The sequence below is a fragment of the Phocoena sinus genome, chromosome 14 (assembly GCF_008692025.1).
Source record: "Phocoena sinus isolate mPhoSin1 chromosome 14, mPhoSin1.pri, whole genome shotgun sequence".
NCBI lineage: Eukaryota > Metazoa > Chordata > Mammalia > Artiodactyla > Phocoenidae > Phocoena > Phocoena sinus.
In genome coordinates this window covers 16,459,450-16,479,103 of record NC_045776.1, presented here as the reverse complement: position 1 = coordinate 16,479,103, position 19,654 = coordinate 16,459,450, and the positions used below count along the sequence as shown (strand labels likewise).

Here is a 19,654-nt window from a genome sequence, read left to right as displayed (position 1 = left end):
TAAACGTGGGATGACATAAAAAGAAACTGTTGTGGCACAAAGTGCTTCTACCTCCTCATGAAAACAGTTTAATTTCTCATTTTGAAAGTAAAATAAATGCTCTTTGGAGAAATAAAGAAAAGATAAACAGAACAACTCAAGCATGATGGAGAATTACACTCAAAGTGAAACAGTCACTTTTTCTGCCGTGCCAGAGGAACCGTTGGAAATGTTTTGGCGTCTGTTCTCTCCCACAGAGTGACTCTTGGTAAGAGTCATTGGGAAGCTTCGCGGCATCAGGACAGAGGGAGGAGGTGAGCGCTGAGGATCTGTTCACTTTTGGGTTAGATCCCAGCTCCTCTTCTCGGCATTGCTGGCTCAGAGAGAGACACAGGGCTGGGATGCGGGAGGAGGGCTTAGGGTTGCAGGTGCAGGTCTGGGGTCCCTGCATTTAGAAATTTTGTTGGCGCTTCTCACACGTTTCTGTCCAAGTTTTCCCTGGGAGAGGGGACTAAGCTTGTCCCCGCAAATGGGAGATCTTAAAAACGGGTGCAAATTGCCCATTTTGCTGCATGATGCTTTGTTTAATATAATGTTCTTTCGCAAACTTTATTGCACTTCAGGATCAGCTGGGAGCTTGTAAACACAGATCACTGGAGTCCAGCCCCAGAGATTCTGGTTCTGGGGTGTTGGGTGGGGCCTGAGAACCAGCATTTCCACCAAGGTGCCAGGTGATGCTGTTGCTGATAGTTGGGGGTCCCACACTCTGAGAACCACTGTCCTATTCATCAAGACTTCCAGAAAAAATTGGTACTCCAAGAAGATGCTCCATGCCGGCCCTGTGGGTTCCTGGCACCTCTTCCTGCATAGACTCTTGCAGGGAAGTAGCACCGGTCCAGTGTGGGAAATGCACAAATTCCATGGTTGTGAACGGCCACTTGAAGGGTGGGTGGCTGATGCTCTCTGCATCCTCAGGGCTTTGGGGAGAGGGGAGGTGGAATGAGCTGGTCCAGGCTGTGGAAGGGATCTGGCTCAAAGGCTCCTTGGAGTGGACCCGTTTATATCTCATGAGCTTTATCATCCTCTGGATGGATGGTTGGTTCCTGTCTTTCTACAGTCTCTCACTTGATCATAATTTTAAAAACTTTAAAATCATGCTTATAAACATAACAGGCTCTTTATAGATGGTCCTGAAGGACAGCAGAGGCCTTGTGAAAGGTATAAAACATGTCGCTGCAGGGGAGGAAGATCGCACTTGGAAGCGGGAAGAGGTTGACGTGGCGTCGCCTAGGCTGGCATTTTGGTAGATTCAAAGGAGAAGCAAGTTGGTAAAACTTTGTGAAATATTGACCGTCAAAACCAAGTGCAGGGCTTCCCTGGTGGCTCAGTGGTTGAGAGTCTGCCTGCCAGTGTAGGGCACATGGGTTCGAGCCGTGGTCCGGGAAGATCCCACATGCCACAGTGCAACTAAGCCCGTGCTCCACAACTACTGAGCCTGCGCTCTAGAGCCCGTGAGCTGCAACTACTGAGCCTGCGAACCACAGCTACTGAAGCCTGTGCACCTGGAGCCCGTGGGTCCGCAACGAGAGAAGCCACCGCAATGAGAAGCACGCGCACTGCAAGTAAGAGTAGCCCCCACTCGCTGCAACTAGAGAAAGCCCGCGCTCAGCAACGATGACCCAGTGCAGCCGAAAAAAGAAAAAATTAAACATGAATTTCAAAATATAGAAAGAAATAGCATCGGATAGAAATTGATCAATAAATGAATGCAGTATTCAATAGAAAACTCTTAGGAAGTAAGAAATGGACATGAGACGTGGGCCTTAAAAAAGGCCCTAAGTCCAAGAAAAAAATTCCCCTAAAATGAAAACACTGTACACAGGTGGCCCTCACCTTGCCCGATTCTGTGGTAGCTAAACTCAGTTCTGTGCAGAGCGAAGCCTGCCTCTGAACTCTGTTTCAGAGAGCAAGGACTGGGGGGGCGCAGAGGAAGATAGGGGATTGTGTGCCGTAACCACAAGGGGCCTAAACAGGTGATGATCACAGCTCTAACTCTGTATACCCGCTGAGTCCCAGCCCCCATCTGGAACCGGGAAGCTGCAAACAGTTTGCCAAATGTTCAGAAGCTGCTGCCAGTGCAACACCCAAATATTATTCATGATACCCAGTTATCCATCACATATTGATGAGGGCCTCCTATGTTTCAGATGCTGTTCAGATACAGGGAGTTGTGTGTGTGTACATTTGTAGGTGGAAAAACAATGAAAGCAGTTTTGAAGGGATTACTTCCTTTTGGAATTTCTCCCCTCCTAATATTATGTGAAATCCATATTATGGACCATTTGAAAGTAATCAAAACGTCATAAAATATTACTGTGAAAGGAATAAATATTTTAAAATGTATTTCACATGGTCTTTCAGAGAACTCGCTCCGTACACCATCTAGCCTCCTGCAGCTGTCTGAAAAAAATGTCCTGAACCTTCTTGTTTTCTTTTCCTCCGAATGTTCTTTTGGAAGTAACACATTTGTAATTTTAGTTCTGGTGTTACTTCACTATACCTCTCTTTGGAAGCAGCACACACCCACGTAGTAGATGAGATTATTTTGTAGTTTAAAAAAGGGCCAGAAAACTTGATTTTTGATAGTTTTTAAATAAAAAAAAGTCAAAGCACTGATTTTAAAATTATCTTATGTAGTTTTAGGAAGAAACTGGAAAAAAAATAATTTAGCACCATTCTGATGAATTAGGAAATAGAATTTTTGAGTCACTATCTCATTAATGAGTTGCTGATATGAGTTATGTCTTATGTAATAAAGTGGCATTGCTGGGTAATGAGGCTCGGCTGAAATATGAAATCTGATAACACACATTTGCACATTTTAAGGAAGTACAGTTAGTTAGAAACAGTGGTTCTGCCTGACATGAGATTATTACAGCCAGTATGCTTGTCTCCTTTTCAACGTGAAGCCAGTGACCCTGAAGGTTTTGCCTCGGGTATCCAGATACCTGGTAGATAAGCTACAGGTGAGCATCACTCACGGTGTACTGCTGGCTTTCAGCCACAGACGATGGTAGAAGGGGAGTGAGGAGGGAGGGATGGGGTCGAAGTAAGGGTTGCTATCTGGGCCTCTGGTCCCATTATCCTTGTCCCCCCGCCCCCGCCAGGATCCGCTGTCCTGTTGTTGATGCCTGCAGCTCTCCTGGGTTTGTGGCACCGGGTGCCGTGGCTTCTTGAAGTTCTGATGGGCCACCTCCGTTCTGTTGGCAGCTTCTCCCTGGGTGAGATTTATCTTGACTCTCCCCTTGCAGTTGAGGCTTGTGCTCCTCCGTGGTGTTTGAGTTTAGCTCTTCCTGCAGCATTCAAGCTAACTTCAGCCACTCCTTGAATCAGTGACCTCCTGCCCTCTTACCTAGTCCTTCCCTTGTGTTAAACTCTTGAAATGATTCTAAGACCAGCCCATTGTAGAAGCGTTGCCATTCTTCATAAAGGGATTTTAAACATCACATATAGAGCCAGTCAGCCACCGTAAATCCTTTATCGAATAAGAACAACAAACAAACCAAAAAAAATACTGTTTACAAATGCTCTTAGTTTCATTTCTAAATGGTTATTTCATTCGTGATGTTTTGAAAGTGGCTGAGAGTCAGGAAGCATCCTGATTTATGAATAGTCCTGTGTTTCAGTGTGTGGGTGGATGGGGGTTGTGATTCTTACTCCTTTGTTTTGTCTTAGAGAAGTTACACGTATCCATTCTGCTGGCGGGGGTGTGATCTCGCATACATTTCAGACGAGTTCTTCATCCCGCCCCCACGTGCCTGTCTTCTAAAATCGCGGCATCTCAGAGTTGGGAAGGGGCGCCAGGGACCATTTGCTTCATTTTCTTCCTCCCTGGTGATACTCCTGGCAGGTGCTGATCTTTTCTCTCTCTCTGGGCTAACCGGCCATCTCTCATGCCTCGGGAGGCCACCTGCTCCGTGTTTGACCAGGGTTAACAGCTGGAAGTTCCTTCCCTCAGTGAGGCGCATCTGCCTTCCTGCAGCTTTCACTCCCGGGGTTGGGGTTTGTCCTCCGCGGCCCTCATAAGAGAAGATGACTTGGTTTCTGCCAACCCACCCACTTCCTGCAGAAAGAATCTGCTCGTAGAAATGTGTTTAACCCCGTTTTTCTTTTTTTTTTTAGTCTTCCAGTGATGTTTTGTTTATTAACTACCCTGGCTACTTAAAAACAATATTTTTGAGTTGTTAATACGTGTAAATGGTTTTAATTAAAAGCATAAAAAAGGCCATACAGTGATATATGTGTGTGCTTGTCTTCCTCTCTCATACATGTCCCTAACCAACTAATTTCTGTCCTCAGCATCAGCCAGTGGTACCAGTTTCTGATGTCCTTGCAAAGTTTACTTTATGACACGCAAACACCTAATCCGTGTGTATCCACGTACACACGTGTCCGTCCATCTCCTTTTATGTAAAGGATGGCGTTAACCCCACATCTTTACCTAGCTGTTTCATGTGACAGTACATCTTGGATTTTCAAATCTGTCCGTAGAGAACATCCCTCATTCTTATGGTTGCTTAGTGTTCTATTATATAGATTTTGTCCTATTTACTTAAAAAATCAAAGCAAAACGACCACCTCCCTCCCTCTTGGGAGTCATTGCCTCTTGGGTTTGCACATAATGCTGGTCCAGAGCACAGTGTGACGATGTTCCCTGCTCTGGACTGGGAATAATTATACTGTCACAGAGTTGAGTCATATTGCACCAAAGATGAAATAAAACCCAAGAATTCTACCCCCCCCTCCGCTTTTGATGCTCTCCCATTCTGTTTCTTCCGTCCCTCGGCATTGACTCAGGCAGCTAAGCACACACAGCGCTCACCACTATAAAACTCCATCCTATGAGATTTGGCCCATCACCCATTCTGATGAAATCTTGTTGGATTCTGATCCAGTTATCTGACATTTTATCTGGTTGTATGTATCAACTACAAATTGGTTTAGCCTGCCATCAATAACCCCCTCCAGATTTTCCTGGCTCACAATGTGGCCCAGGATGGAGCTAATCATGGAGCTCCATGACATGAGCCCTGTGACAGAACCCCCGGAGGACCCCTGGAGTTTTCTAATGATTAGGCTTTGGATAAGAGTGAGCAGCTGGGTGCAGCTAAGCCCCACCTCACTTTAGCATCACTTCACCTTCACATCATCATCTTGTCTAGAATACAGTGTGTTTTGTTGTAAGCTGGCCAGGGTCCACGTCCTGCAACATGCCCTTGAACTTTTCACCTTCTTAGAAAAGGGAATAAGTGTGCATGTCTTTTATTCTTAGCAAACCTTTGCTGGAGATTTTGCTTTTCTAAATGTTCATCACACATTTAGTGATTCACTCTAGAACATTGCTTTGGATGAATATCATTTATTCATTCCCCCTGAAACATGGGGTGCCCAGCTCTTTGCTAGATTCTAGGAGAACAGTCCTGAGCAAGGGGAGTGGTTGCCTTGTGTCTCTCTGGCATTGGGCGGCTGCCCATGGACCATTCTTGTCAGTTCCCGAGATATGTCTAGCCTCTGCCCTCCGAGAGCTTCGTCTTTGGCCATGATAGCTAATTTAAAAAGCCAGTGACCAAAAAGGGTGAGAGGAGAAATACAGGGTCCTATGGGAGCTTATTGCAGGAGAACTTAACGAATCTAGGAGCCCTGGATAGACATTTTCAGAAAACATGATACTTAAACTGAACCTAAAGACAAGTAAGGAAGAGATCTAAGCAAAAACAGCCAACTGGTGGTGCTGGTGGAGGGATGAACTGCCATAAGCCCCGTCCGTATAATTTACAACGGGATTCGTAACTTCTTTCAACGCTGGGACCTTTGCCCATCTCTTGATATTTGTCTGTAATTTCTCTGAGATGACTGGCAATTTCTCTCAGCCATGGGGAATTCACCTGGGGAATGTCTTCTTGGGGACCCTTGGGAGTCCCTGCCTCCTGAAACTCAGACCTCTTACAGTTCCTTCTGGCCAAACTACACACTCCCCCCAGAAACCTAGATTTCACTTTATTGCGAGAGGTCAGAGGTTATGACTGCCATGAAAAATACAGAATTTTAGGACCCTGGCGGACCAGTGGTTAGGACTCCGCACTCTTACTGCCGAGGGCCTGGGTTCGATCCCTGGTTGGGGAACTAAAATCCTGCAAGTGGCATGGCCAAAAAAAAAAAAAATATATATATGTAATTTTAGATTTGGAGCTATGATTTTTGGCTTTCAACAAAGTGCAGCTGTTTATTATCAGTTTTAGAACTAGAAACACAAGATAATTCTTGTCTTAGCCATCTCAAAGGAATTTAAAAATGTTTCCTGTCTTATGATTAGGTTTGGAACAAAAAGACCATTGATAAATGGATTCTTTGAAGACCTTTTACATGGAGTTTTACCAACTCTTACTGTACGAAGAGAATTTTGAATTAGTGGAGGAGAGTGACGATGTCCTGGAAGCTGGGACTCTTGCCAGCACAGCCGTCTCGTGGACATCGTTCACTGGTACCCTCCCCGCCCCTCCCATTGTCACTGAATTAGCTATGGATTCTTGGCATTTGAGGATTTAACATTTCTAATTGAGAGCCAGTCTAAAAACCTATCCATACGTGGAAGAATCTGCATTCTTGCTGAGGTGTATGTTTGAGTCATGTTAGGTGTGAGGCCTGTGGAAATGCAGGTGCCACTTAGCCTGTGACTGACCTTGGCCATCACCCATTGCTAACTCCTCAGCCTACCGCTGACCCCTAAGCCCACCTGCTCCTCCATCGCTTCTTCAGGGATGTATTTCCAGGTGAAAGGATATAGACTAGTGATAACCGCAAAGGACTCGTAGTGACCGCTGGGAATGCCATGGTTCTGTTCTATTTGAGTCAGAACAGAGGCATCCAGTGCTGTCACCAAAAGAAAGAAATGTAATGCCAGCACTTTTCAGGCGAAACAGTCAACACAGTATTTGGTCGGAGGGGTGGAAAGGAGAGTATGAGACAGACCTGCGTGGTTCGGGCAAGCCATGCAGAGCTGGCATTAGAAGTGACGGAAATTGTATGGATGCTCGAATGTGATTCTCGTGGAATTTGTCTTCTGTGACAGCCGTGCTTTTCTGGAGCAGGTGGACATGGTCGCAGCCAGTCTGCCCAGATAGAACTGTTCCATCCCATGCGCTTGCGGTCTCCTCCTGCGGGTCATCCTGTGGGCCTGGTCTGGCTTCCCTCTGGGTAGTTTTCTAGGTCATCGGCCACCCCCGCTCCTTCAGCTGTTTTCAGTTCCACCCAGCCCTTTGCCTCTATTGTCCAGGAGATCCATAGTTCTCTTAAAGGGACCAAGAATCCCTGTTGGAATTTTACCTCTTTTCTTTCCTCCTGAATGCTTTTTCTGTGAATATTTTGCAGGACTTAGCAACCTTGTTAGGATACTGGCCTCATCAGTGAAAACTCCCAGATCTTTATCACACTCGCTATGAAGTCACCATCTCTGCAATTCTCCTATGTATAGAACGATTTTGTAAATGTCTAGACGCAGGGAGACCATGCTGTACTGCATAGTATTTGCTTTATTAGTCTTCTCAGCTCTTAATCTATAGGTACATAATTTGCATATGCTGGTCTTTAATCTTTGAGAAGAAATCTTGATCCTAGAACATGTGATTACCATAACGCCTGTCTCATTTCCAGATCACTGTGTTCCATAGTTTAACTCCTCTGCACTGTTCTAAGTTATAATTGGGGTCCTTTCCTTCCTCCTGCCCTTCTTTCCAATCTTCCCTCTCACGAGACATAATTCAAAACCTGCTACCTTCCTGCCTTGAGTTGGTGCCCTTAGAGCAGCACCGTCCAGTAGAACTTTCTGTGATTATGGAAATGTTCTCTGTGTTGTCCAGTGTAGTAGCCATTAGGCATATGAGGCTGTCGAACACTTAAAAGTGTGACTGATGTTACCAAGGAACTGAATTTTAATTGATTTTAATTAAATTTAAATAGCTTCTTGTAGGCAGTGGCTACCATATTGGACCATGTAACCGTGGGTTTAGTTGAGAAAATAAGACTTACCTAACAACAAAAAAAAAAGAACGACAGTGATTTATGACTTAAGTACCAGAATAAATGGCCAGTCTGAAGGCAGGCTCAGAGGCAGGGCCCCCACACTGGGGGTCCACTTCTGACCTCTGGACTGAGCTCTGGTTTCTGACCTCTGACAGCCTCTTGGAGATCTCTACCTGCACGCTGGGAAGATAACCCCAGATCGAGAAACCCAAGTCCTTTTATTTGTCTGAGCCTCAGACCCGCTCTTCTTCCTTTGTTTTCTGTCATCTGACTGCATCTTCCCCCACTAGCACCGAAACTGGAAACCTGACTTGATGCCGTCTCCTTGTCTTGCAAAGCCAGTCTGTCACCAATCCGTGCTGCTCCCCCAGCAATAGCTTTGGAACCAGTCCCGTATCCTCCATCCAGGGCCACTGTGCTGCTCACCTGTCAGACAGTGTAGCAGCCCATGTCATTGCTTTCCCTGTCCTTCTCTCTGGACCCACCTCCCTTCATTCTGTCCTCTGCTTGTCACCTGGCGAACCTGTCCCTCACCTGCTAACCGTGTTTGCCTTGCACAGCACAGAGGATGAAACCAGGCCGGGACAACTCTTCCCTTCCCCATAGCCCTGCTCACTAACCTTCTTTCCGTCTGGAGGTGCCCTCATGCTTCTCTCATTGTCTGAAAGGATGCTTTTCCCTTCTCCTCATTCTTACTCATCTGGGGCTTTACTCAGCCTTCTAGTCTACTTCCCTCTCCCCACCCGTCACATGAACAGTAACTTCTTTCTCCTCTGAGTTCCCCGCAGAATACCATCCACTGCTTTCATTAAACTTACCGTGTCATCTTGTAATTACATGTGTATGTTGTTCTCCTGATACATAGACAGTGAATTTCTGTGGGTGTGAACTGTCTTATTGATTCCTTATTCCTTGTACTTTTTTCACGACAGAGTAAAGCACTTTTGGTTGAACAACCACGTGGACCTGAGCAGACCATGGGGTGTGAATAGGTGCTGTCTGGGCAGGTGCAGAGGGGAGGGCAGTTAGGTTCCCATGAAGAGCACAGGTAGGTTGGGGATAGAGCAGGTTGTGGTGACCCTTCAGGGAGGAGTTTTAATTGGGTCCATTTGCCCGTGGGGAGGTCCCACTGGAGCAAGGAGAACAGACATTTTAGAAAGATTGCGCTGGTGAGGTGGCAGGTGAATTAGGACGAGAGAAGCTGCCACACATCAACGGCAAGGACATAGAGCAGGGCACATAACAGGCACCCAGTAACTATTAGAAGAAGGAACAGTTGAGGCTATGTTAGTTGGTTGACGGACCATCCCGCTGTTAGTGATAACTCAAATTGAGGCTGCCGAATGAAGAAAACGGGATGAATTTAAATGTGTTGTTTCTTTGCGGTACGCGGGCCTCTCACTGTTGTGGCCTCTCCCGTTGCGGAGCACAGGCACCGGACGCGCAGGCTCAGTGGCCATGGCTCACGGGCCCAGCCGCTCCGCGGCATGTGGGATCTTCCCAGACCGGGGCACGAACCCGTGTCCCCTGCCTCAGCAGGCAGACTCTCGACCACTGCGCCACCAGGGAAGCCCTGAGTGTTGGTTTTTAAAGACAAATGTAAGTTTCACAGCGACACTCATGTTATCACCATTCTTTCTGGAATTTTTGTTTTTAATGTCATACTTATGATCATATATCTGAAATTTTCTGGAGTTGTCCCAGTTTCAGATTTTGACTGTACTAACAGGGCATGGGGGTTCCATACTACTTAAAATAATATAGCTGATGCGCTTATATTGAGCAAGTCAACCAAATTCTGTTATCCTGCCTTAAAAATGTCACTGCTTGTTACGTGATAGAAAATACAGGCAATGGTCTTTCTTCTCACTGGTGTTTTTTCCTTGTATTGAAACATTGTCCTAATGCACAGGAAAATCTCAATTTAGCAAAGAGAGAAATCAGGCTCCCATTAATTATTGCATGGGATTCTCCACGTGCGTTAGTTCTTTATTGCCGTGTAACAGATTATCCCTAAACTCAGCAGCTTAAAACAACAAGCGTGTGTTATCTCACAGTTTCTGTGCGTCAAGAGATCAAAAATGACTTAGCTGGGTGGCTCTGATTCATGCCTTGGTGGCACATAGCATGCAAAGATCTGTCATGAGGTTGAAGTATGATGTCAGCCGGGAATGCTGTCATCAGAAGGCTTAATTGAGGCTGGAGGACCCACTTCCAAGACGGTTCACTCACTATGGCTGTTGGCAGGAGGCCTCAGTTTCCTCGCTACATGGACCTTTCTTCCATCGGGCTGCCTGAGCGTCCTCACAACATGGCAGCATCTGGTCCCCCGCCAGAGTGAGTGATCTGAGAGGGGGAGTGAGACACAATGCTTTGCTTTTTATGACCCAGTCTTCAAAGTTACACACCGTCACTTCCTCCACAGTCTGTTAGAAGTCACCAAATCCACCCCCAGCAAGGGAGAGAAATTAAGCCCTGCCTCTTGAAGAACGGAATTTCAAGAATTCATGGACCTATTTTAAAGCCGCACAACATCATTTCTGAAAGTCCGTCACCTTGTGCATTAAAATTGACTCTGCTCTGGAGGCCCATCCTTTCACTTCTTCCCGTTTGTTAACTTTTCCATTTGACATTAAGAATGGTTGTAATCTAGTAGAGGTTAAGAAATTTAGGTTGCACAGAATCCTATATTTCTGTAGCTTTTTCCGGAACTGATATCCTTGGGACTTCCACTAGTTTCAGATGTTGTGTGTTGGGCTGACAGTGGTAACAGCTACTGTGGACGGTCCTGTAGGTACGGGCTGTTTGCTGTCATTGGTGTTATCTGAGCTGAGCTGGATGTGTAGCCTTGGTGTTGGGCTGCTCTCATTTTCCATCCTCTATCTTTGTTCTCCCCACACGTATCTCACACCTCTGTTTCACCCCGTATTATAGGCATATTTCAGGTGTGTGTGTACTAACCTCTGTAGCTGACTGTAAGGCCCCGAGGGGCAGAGAAGAATGCATCTTGTTCAGTTTTGAGCTCCTCCTTTCTGCTAGCAAAAATTCCTTGAACATAAATCACTCAACATATTTTTTTTGGTTGAATGTGTCATTAGGTCAAAGTGGAGAACACACACAGAGAGAGAGAGAGAGAGAGAGAGAGAGAGAGAGAGAGGGAAAAGTTACCAGCAGTGTAAGGTTGGGAAACCCCTCAAGAGAGTGAAGAGGGGAAAAGGTTTAGGGGGCAGGAATTGGGGTAGAAAAGGCAGAAAGAAGATAAAGAGGACAGGATATAACAAGAGTTGGAGATGACAGGAATGTGGGATGATTTGGGGAAGATGGGTCGATGTAGGAAACTTTAAAAAATGTATGGCCCAGGATCTTGTCTCCTAGTTAGGGCGAGAGCCAGGTAGGAATGGGGAGATTAACAGTATCTCTTGGGTAGCAGGCACTATGTGGACACTTCCCATATGTTGTTTTATTTTTTAAAGCAACTAAAATTAGTTGACTTATATAGAACTTAGATATTTCAGTGGTACAAAAAAATATCAATTATCTCTCTTAATCTAGAGAGTGGTTACTGCAAGTGTCATGGGTAATAACTAGAACTATAAATATACTGTAGAATTGGGAAGGTAAAGACATAAATTAATTTAGGGGAGAATAATCAAGATGTAAGTCCCTGGCTTAGGACTTCCTCATCCACAGGGACAGCTGGTGTGTGTGTGATACATGGGGTCACAGTGGATCCCTATGGAGTAACACACTAGTTCCCAGCCCAGATATCAACTTTCTTTTTTTGGGGTGGGGGGGAATCTGCCGTTGTTAAGAATAGGGAATCAAATATCAATATAAAAGTTATCTTCTCAAAAAAAAAAAGTTAATCTTCTCAAGGCAGATTCACAGGAGACAGGGTAAATTCTAGTGCCTTGTGTTGAGTTGCACTTGAGATTTATTTTACCATAGGAACGATTTTGACAGATTATGTATTTAATATGTTTTGTGGGTGGGCATGGGAATCTGGTAACCACTTACACACAGTTTATGTGAGCAGGCTGCCGAGTTGCAAACAACTGACTTACAAAATGAGCCTTTGGAATACCACCCGGCTTACGGACTTCCTCTGTGCCACTTATTTATGGTTTGAGCACGGTATCTTGTTTAATGTCTTGATGAAGAATTAGAAAATTAAGTGGGAAAGAAAAACACCTGTCAAGTGCAGAGAATCCTCCCTGATACACAATAACAATGCAGGGCAGTTGATGACTAGAATGGGAGGAGCCCCTCAAAGTCATGGGAAAGCCTGTGGCTATCTGGCCTCACCTCTTCTCTGCCTTGCTTTCTCTGCCTCATACAGTCCATTGCCAAACAATATTTTCACTGTCATAAGCCACCTTAGTTAAATATTTAATTCTACAGAGTCATAGCCAGGGACCAAAATGTCACGCATAGATTTTAGGAAAGTAATAAAATGCTCCAGAGAGTACAGTTGCACGGCGTGGGGCCCGTTGCATCTGATAAATGAGTCACATACCTGGTCAGGTGTTTCCTCACAGTGACGATGGCTGCTTATCTGTGTGCAGCCTTGTTATTTGGAGGAAACAAAGATAAGAAGTTTTTGCTGTATGTCTGAAACCCACGTGTAAAAAACTATTTTTATAGAGTAGCCTTCTCTTTCCTGCTGTCCTGCACCTAAATATTGGAGCAAAGTGAAATTTCCTGCAAGAGCTGCTTGTAAATAGTAAGCGCTCAATAAAGGCCCTCTCTACCTTTTATCTCCCAGCCGTTGCCTCCATATTACATGCGAGGACCCTTTTCACATCCTCCAAATAGACAGCTCTATACCTTTGTGAGTTGGCTAAAATACAACATGTAGCTGTGTTTTCTTATGACAAAAAAAGTTTATTCATTTTAGAAATATGGAAGTCTGTTTGCCTAAGCCTGTGATTTAAAATTTTTCCTTCTTTTCTTATGTATTTCCTGAAGTTTCTACAAAAATGTAGTTTCCAAACAAAAATATTTAATGTTTCAAAAGGAAAATAATGCAAATATGCAGAAAGATGTTATCCATTATCCAGAGGTAATCACTATTATCATCATCCTTTCTAGGGCTTTTCCTGTACATATATGTAATTGATATTTATTTTTATTTTTTTTACATCTTTATTAGAGTATAATTGCTTTACAATGGTGTGTTAGTTTCTGCTCTATAACAAAGTGAATCAGTTATGCATATACATATGTTCCCATATCTTCCCTCTTGCGTCTCCCTCCCTCCCACCCTCCCTATCCCACCCCTCCAGGTTGTCACAAAGCACCGAGCAGATCTATTTTAAAATGAGACTGTATCGTATGCGAGGGCAGGCTAACTGCTAAAGCAACCTTCAGTTTTCAGTGGGAATAAACTGTACCAGTCTATTTCCGCTTCACTGTCTGGGAAGGGGCAGTAGGTGGTGGTGGACAGGGCAGGGTGAGGCAGGGGATGCTCTATTCCACTCCCCTCCTTTCATGGAGTTCCCCCTTCTTGGCCTTCAGGATTTTCTCCATTGAGCGGGGGGGACAGGGAAGAGAATGGAGGTGGGTTAGTGGGGGGACCTTGTCTGGAAAATGTGTCCATCATTTTGTCCACATCTCATTGGCCAGAAGTTGGTCACATGACTACAGTTTATGCTGGGAAACGTAGTCTAGTTGCAGGTCTGAGTCAAAAGGGAAACAGTCTGTTGAACCACGAGCTGCTCTCTAACTCAGTTGTGTAAACCGTTTTGAAACTTTCAAAAGAAACCAAATCATTTATTTCAAACATGCTTTTGTGTGCAAAATCTGGTTCCCTTTCCATCTCTACCCTATGTGAAGCCCCACCATCTCTTGCCAGATCTTCTTATAATTGGTCTTCCTGCTTCTGTTCTTGTTCCCCTGTAGTCGCTGACCCCCAGCAGCTGAAGGGGTCTTTTAAAAACTGAAGTCAAATTTTATCACTCTCCTGCTTGAAACTTTCCAAAGATGGTTGCATTAATGCCCACCCTCTAATGAGGCTGGCGCCTCGGCTCTCTGACCCCACTGGCCATGCTGCTCTCCCTCCCTCTGCTGGCCCTCTGGCCTCTCCTCTTGGACTTGCCCTCTGCAGGTGGTGGGACTTGCCAGCGTCCCTGAGTGAAACTTCCCCCACCCCATCACCCGTCAGCTTCAGTGTCACCTCTCCAACCACCAGTCCTAGATAGCCTCCCCTCTCGCTCTACTTAGTTACTTCTATTTAACTGTCACGTTGTTGTCAAGGCACTCAACCACCATCAGAAATCATCTGGCTTGTTTGTTTGTATATGCTTGTAATCCATCTTTCTGTTTTCTAGATTGTGGGTTCCTTGAGGTGGGAGGAACTCCATCTTGCTCCCATCTGTGCCCCCAGATAATGAGTCCTGCACGCGGTGGCTACTTAGTACATACTTGTGGGATGAATGAAGGTCTTGACAGATTCTCACGTTTTTGTTTTTGTTTTTTCCCAAGGACCTCTGCTTCATTTTTAAAAAAATTTTTATTATTTTTTATACAAGTTCTTATTAGTCACCAATTTTATACACATCAGTGTATACATGTCAGTCCCAATCGCCCAATTCAGCATACCACCCCCCCACCCCCACGCGGTTTTCCCCCCTTGGTGTCCTTACGTTTGTTCTCTACATCTGTGTCTCAACTTCTGCCCTGCAAAACAGGTTCATCTGTACCATTTTTCTAGGTTCCACATACATGCGTTAATATACGATATTTGTTTTTCTCTTTCTGACTTACTTCACTCTGTATGGCAGTCTTTAGATCCATCCACATCTCAACAAATGACTCAATTTTGTTCCTTTTTATGGCTGAGTAATATTCCACTGTATATATGTATCACATCTTCTTTATCCATTCATCTGTCAATGGACACTTAGGTTGCTTCCATGTGCTGGCTATTGTAAATAGAGCTGCAATGAACATTGGGGTGCATGTGTCTTTTTGAATTATGGTTTTCTGTGGGTTTATGCCCAGTAGTGGGATTGCTGGATCATATGGTAATTCTAGTTTTAGTTTTTTAAAGAACCTCCATACTGTTCTCCATAGTGGCTATATCAATTTACATTCCCACCAACAGTGCAGGAGGGTTCCCTTTTCTCCACACCCTCTCCAGCATTTGTTGTTTGTAGATTTTCTGATGATGCCCGTTCTAACTGGTGTGAGGTGATACCTCATTGTAGTTTTGATTTGCATTTCTCTAATAATTAGTGATGTTGAGTATCTCTTCATGTGCTTCTTGGCCATCTGTATGTCTTCTTTGGAGAAATGTCTGTTTAGGTCTTCTGCCCATTTTTGGATTGCGTTGTTTGTTTCTTTAATATTGAGCTGCATGAGCTGTTTATATATTTTGGAGATTAATCCTTTGTCCGTTGACTCATTTGCAAATATTTTCTCCCATTCTGAGGGTTGTCTTTTCGTCTTGTTTATGGTTTCTCACGTATTTTTTAATGACAGTGTTATAGCCCATTGCACGGAATTGCTGTGAATATTTAACTGTCTACTTTTGTGGCTTTTTATTTATTTTTTTAATTAATTTATTTATTTGGCTGCATTGGGTCTTCGTTGCTGAGAACAGGCTTTCTCTAGTTGCGGCGAGCGGGTGCTACTCTTCCTTGCGGTGTGCGGGCTTCTCACTGCGGTGGCTTCTCGTTGCGGAGCATGGGCTCTAGGCACGTGGGCTTCAGTAGCTGTGGCTCACGGGCTCTAGAGCACAGGCTCAGTAGTTGTGGTACATGGGCTCAGTTGCTTCGTGGCATGTGGGATCTTCCTGGCCCAGGGCTTGAACCCATGTCCCCTGCATTGGCAGGCAGATTCTTAACCACTGCACCACCAGGGAAGCCCCTACATTTTTAAATTAAAAAAATGTTTTGATGACTCCGTTTAGCTAGTTTTGGGGGATTTTTATGGATTTTTAATTTTATTTTCTTAGGATTGATTCCTAGGTGAGAATTTGTTTACTGAATGGGTGTATGTACAAAATATTAAGGTGTTTGGACCCTCCTGGTTTGTTTCCCCATGTAGTTGAGGGGTCTGGTATAGCACACTCTCAATAATACTGGAAGGTGGGCTGGGGGGGGTAGGGGGTGGGAGTTTTGTCTGTCTTCATTGCTGTATCCCTAGATCTTAGAACAGATGTTCATGTTTACTAAATGAATAAATCAGTTTCCATAAAAAATTCTAGGTATCCCTTCATTTAAATTTATTTTTATTCATTTATTTGTATAAATGTTCCCTGACTTTTAAAATATATGCTTTTGCAGAGTAGGTCTGTCCAATGTAAGAACACGCACCCAGCGTTAAACCTAAGGGAACTGGGTGTTAGCTGGGCTCACCCTATTCCTTAGAATCCAGACAAGGTCCCTCTGAGCCCCCTCTGGAGTTGGTGGAAAGTCCAGGATTGTGCCCAGGATTTCCGAGAATCCCAAGGGCTGTGAGACAAAGAGACCATTTCTAACCAGAATTCTTGTCTTCTTCTCCGTGACTTGTGATTGACTGTAGTTTGGTTTTCATCACACCGTCCCTTCTTTATTGCTCCCACATCAGTCACAAGCGCAAGACTAGGTGTGTTGCTCTGAGTTGGTCATTGGAAGAGTTACTGCTTTGTAGACCCTCCATCCTCCTCCGCAAAGGTCCTTTCACCCTTCTGTCGCCAGATCACACATCTGCTTCAGCCAGCATCAAGGACGGGCCTGGAGATGTAGCGCTTTCCTTTAACAGTATCCACCCTCCGGGGGTTGCAGCCGTTGTCCCCCTTCTGCACGGTGGTGTCTGGGAGAATTGCTGATTTCCAATGTTTGTCATTGGTGAGCGGGGCAGAGAGTTGGGATGGGGGAGGCAGGGAGGACAATAAAAAGTAAGTTCCCCTCCAGCTGTTCCTTTTCCTCATTTCTTCTTCTGAATGATTCCTTATTCCCCCAAGTAAAGTCTTAACCTCTTCGCCTTGCACATGAGGATTTCATTTTAACCCATGGTTCTCAATTGGTATGCTACGGGCACTAGTGGGTCATAAGCTCTTCCCAGGTGTGCTAGGAACTGTCCACAGGTGTGTTGCCAAATTTTGATCCACGTGTAAAAATGCTTCAACTGTGGCATTCCTTGAGCTGAGTAGGCCATAGGAGCTGTCACATGATGGCTGTGGGGTACAGCCTGCTATGAGAAACAGAAAAGAGCCTTAGCCTAGATAAGGTGCCAAGAAAGAATCCCTGGTGACGGGTGGTGAGCTGAGTGTGTAAGAGCAAGGGGAAGGCACTCAGCACCTGCTTAAAGGACCAAGGGAAGAGCATGTAACCCTGGGAGCTTTGGTAAACTGTGTCGTAGGGTCCTGTTTAGGTCCTGTTTAGTAGGGTCTCTGGCTTGGCTGAATCCTTTCATGAAGGTTGCCAAACATATTAAATCCTGCCAGACTTGAATGCAGGCCTCCTTTGAAAGGGAATTATAAACACACACGTGTTTGTGTCCCTTGTTGTGTTTGCATGTGGGCAGCCTTGTGTCGGGGGTGGATGGTTGGAAGGATGAAGGATCCTGGAAAGTAAAGGTTCTCAAACATGGGTTCCGATTGCCTGTATGTGTGCTTGATCTGGGCGGCTAATTGATAAGGTTCAGCACCCTTTTCACTCCATGTTTTATTTCACCCTGCCTTTATCTCCTTTGACAGGACGTAACCTACAAATCATTTAGGGTTTTTTCCCCTCACCTATGTCTTGACTAAACACATTGGGTAGATGAATTTCCTATTACTTCTCTCTTGCCCCTCAGCACTTGGGTCCCCAAGGGCTCCATCCCTAGCCGTTTTTTCTTCTCACTCGTCTTGGATAACTTCTCACAGATCTTGAACTCTACCTACCACCTGTCAGGTCTACACTGATAACTCCCAAGTCTCTGGCCCAGACTAGATCTCTCTCCCATTTATCCCATTTTTTTTCCCACCTGGTTGTTTCACAGGGCACCTTGAATTCAACTGGATCCTCTGTTTCAATTTATGTTAAGACTTGGCCCAAACTGGAAATCTGAGAGTTATCCTGGACTTCTGCCTGCCCTTCCCCCTAAGCCATCTCATCTCTCCTGAATGTCTTAGCCCTTAGACTAGACTTCTCCTGGCATGGTACCATCACAGGGTCCTGTGCTATCGTCTGCCCATCACTCTCAGTAGACTGTCAGCATATTCATGTCTATATTTCACGTCCAAGCTCAATGCCCATAGGAGCGGCTTAGAAAATATTGGAATGGATAAATAAGCAGGTGGATGGGATGAATGAATGAATGTTTTCTGAGATGTTTTGGGGTGATTTCCGTTTAGGGTGATGCTTTTTATTTCTTTTTACTGGAATGAGACATTATTTTTGTTTGCCAGCACCAACATTTTGAAACCGTAATTTTGAGGAAATATTTTACCATGTGAAATTCCTCTCTCAGGCCACACACACAAATATATTAACTTCAAAGGAGGAATTATTTATGAAATTTATGGTATGTTATTGCACTTGGTCATTTATCTAGGTGGTTTCATGTGTGCGGTTGTGTTCTTGGTACAGCTGGGAAATATTTACTGTCTGTGGCAGGAATCATTGATCTGCATGACCTAGTTTGAATTAAACTTGAGCTTAATTAACTTGGATGCTCTAAATGTCTAGGGTTGTAGGATTTCAGAGCTGGAATGTTGCTTTTTGAACTTCAGCGTAAGGAAGGATCGCCTATGCGTAAAGAGTAATCATTGACTTTGCATGTTGGCTGAGACAACGATCGATTGAAAGTCCATTTTGTAAACTACTTTTTTTCCCTCTCCAACAGGGAGAGTCCCGTATCCTCAGAGTGAAGGTTGTTTCTGGAATTGATCTCGCCAAAAAGGACATCTTCGGAGCCAGGTATGTTTGCTTTGTTATCTGGTAGGCTTCTGAAGAGAGTTTAAGCAAGTGCTTTTCAAGTTCAGGTGCATCGGAATGACCTGGCGGGGGCGAGGGCGGGGGCGGGGCGGTGCTTCTTAAAGCAGAGATTGCTGGGCCCTGCCTCCCGAGTTTCTGATTGAGTAGGTGATGCTCACGCTGCAGCTGGTTCAGGGACCACGTTCTTGCAGGGGTGTAGACCTTGTGTAACGGCGGCAGTTAGCGGGCTTGGCCTTCCTACGGGTTGATTTCATGAGGAAATTAGACTCAGATGTTTCTGTTTTTCCACAGTAGAAAAATAAGTTTGAGAACATGTCTGTGTTCATTTTAATATATTCCTGTTTTTTGGTTTTTTTAAAAAAAAACAACCCTAGCTGAGGGAAACAAAGTATTGTTTTGCTCCTGGGAGAAGTGGATATTTTTTGGCATGTGTAATTTTGGAATTAAGAGACTTGGTGATTTCTGTGGCATTTACGGAAGCACTCACAGCCTAATCATTCTGGCTGTTGTAGCTTTTTTATTTTGCGTGTAGCACCTGGTATCCCTGTATCTTTCAGTCAGCCCTACTGGCTGTTGACAGTGTTGCCTTAAGTTGCTGGACTGGTAGCAGAGTGAGGATTAGAGCTACTTGGAACTAGGATTTGAACCAGATTTCGGAGAAGAAAGCCCTTTTGAACTTTTGACCTAAA

At 44.8% G+C, this 19,654-nt stretch overlaps 1 protein-coding gene across 3 annotated transcripts in view; it reads left to right on the top strand.

The window, feature by feature from the left end:
• The window catches only part of NEDD4L (NEDD4 like E3 ubiquitin protein ligase), a 338,971-nt gene that overhangs the window by 85,942 nt on the left and 233,375 nt on the right, over nucleotides 1–19,654 (top strand). For all 3 annotated transcript variants that reach the window (XM_032654296.1, XM_032654293.1, XM_032654292.1), the window contains exon 2: nucleotides 18,874–18,947. In XM_032654296.1, the coding sequence (XP_032510187.1) occupies nucleotides 18,874–18,947 (74 nt within the window). The remainder of the gene's footprint in view (nucleotides 1–18,873; nucleotides 18,948–19,654) is intronic.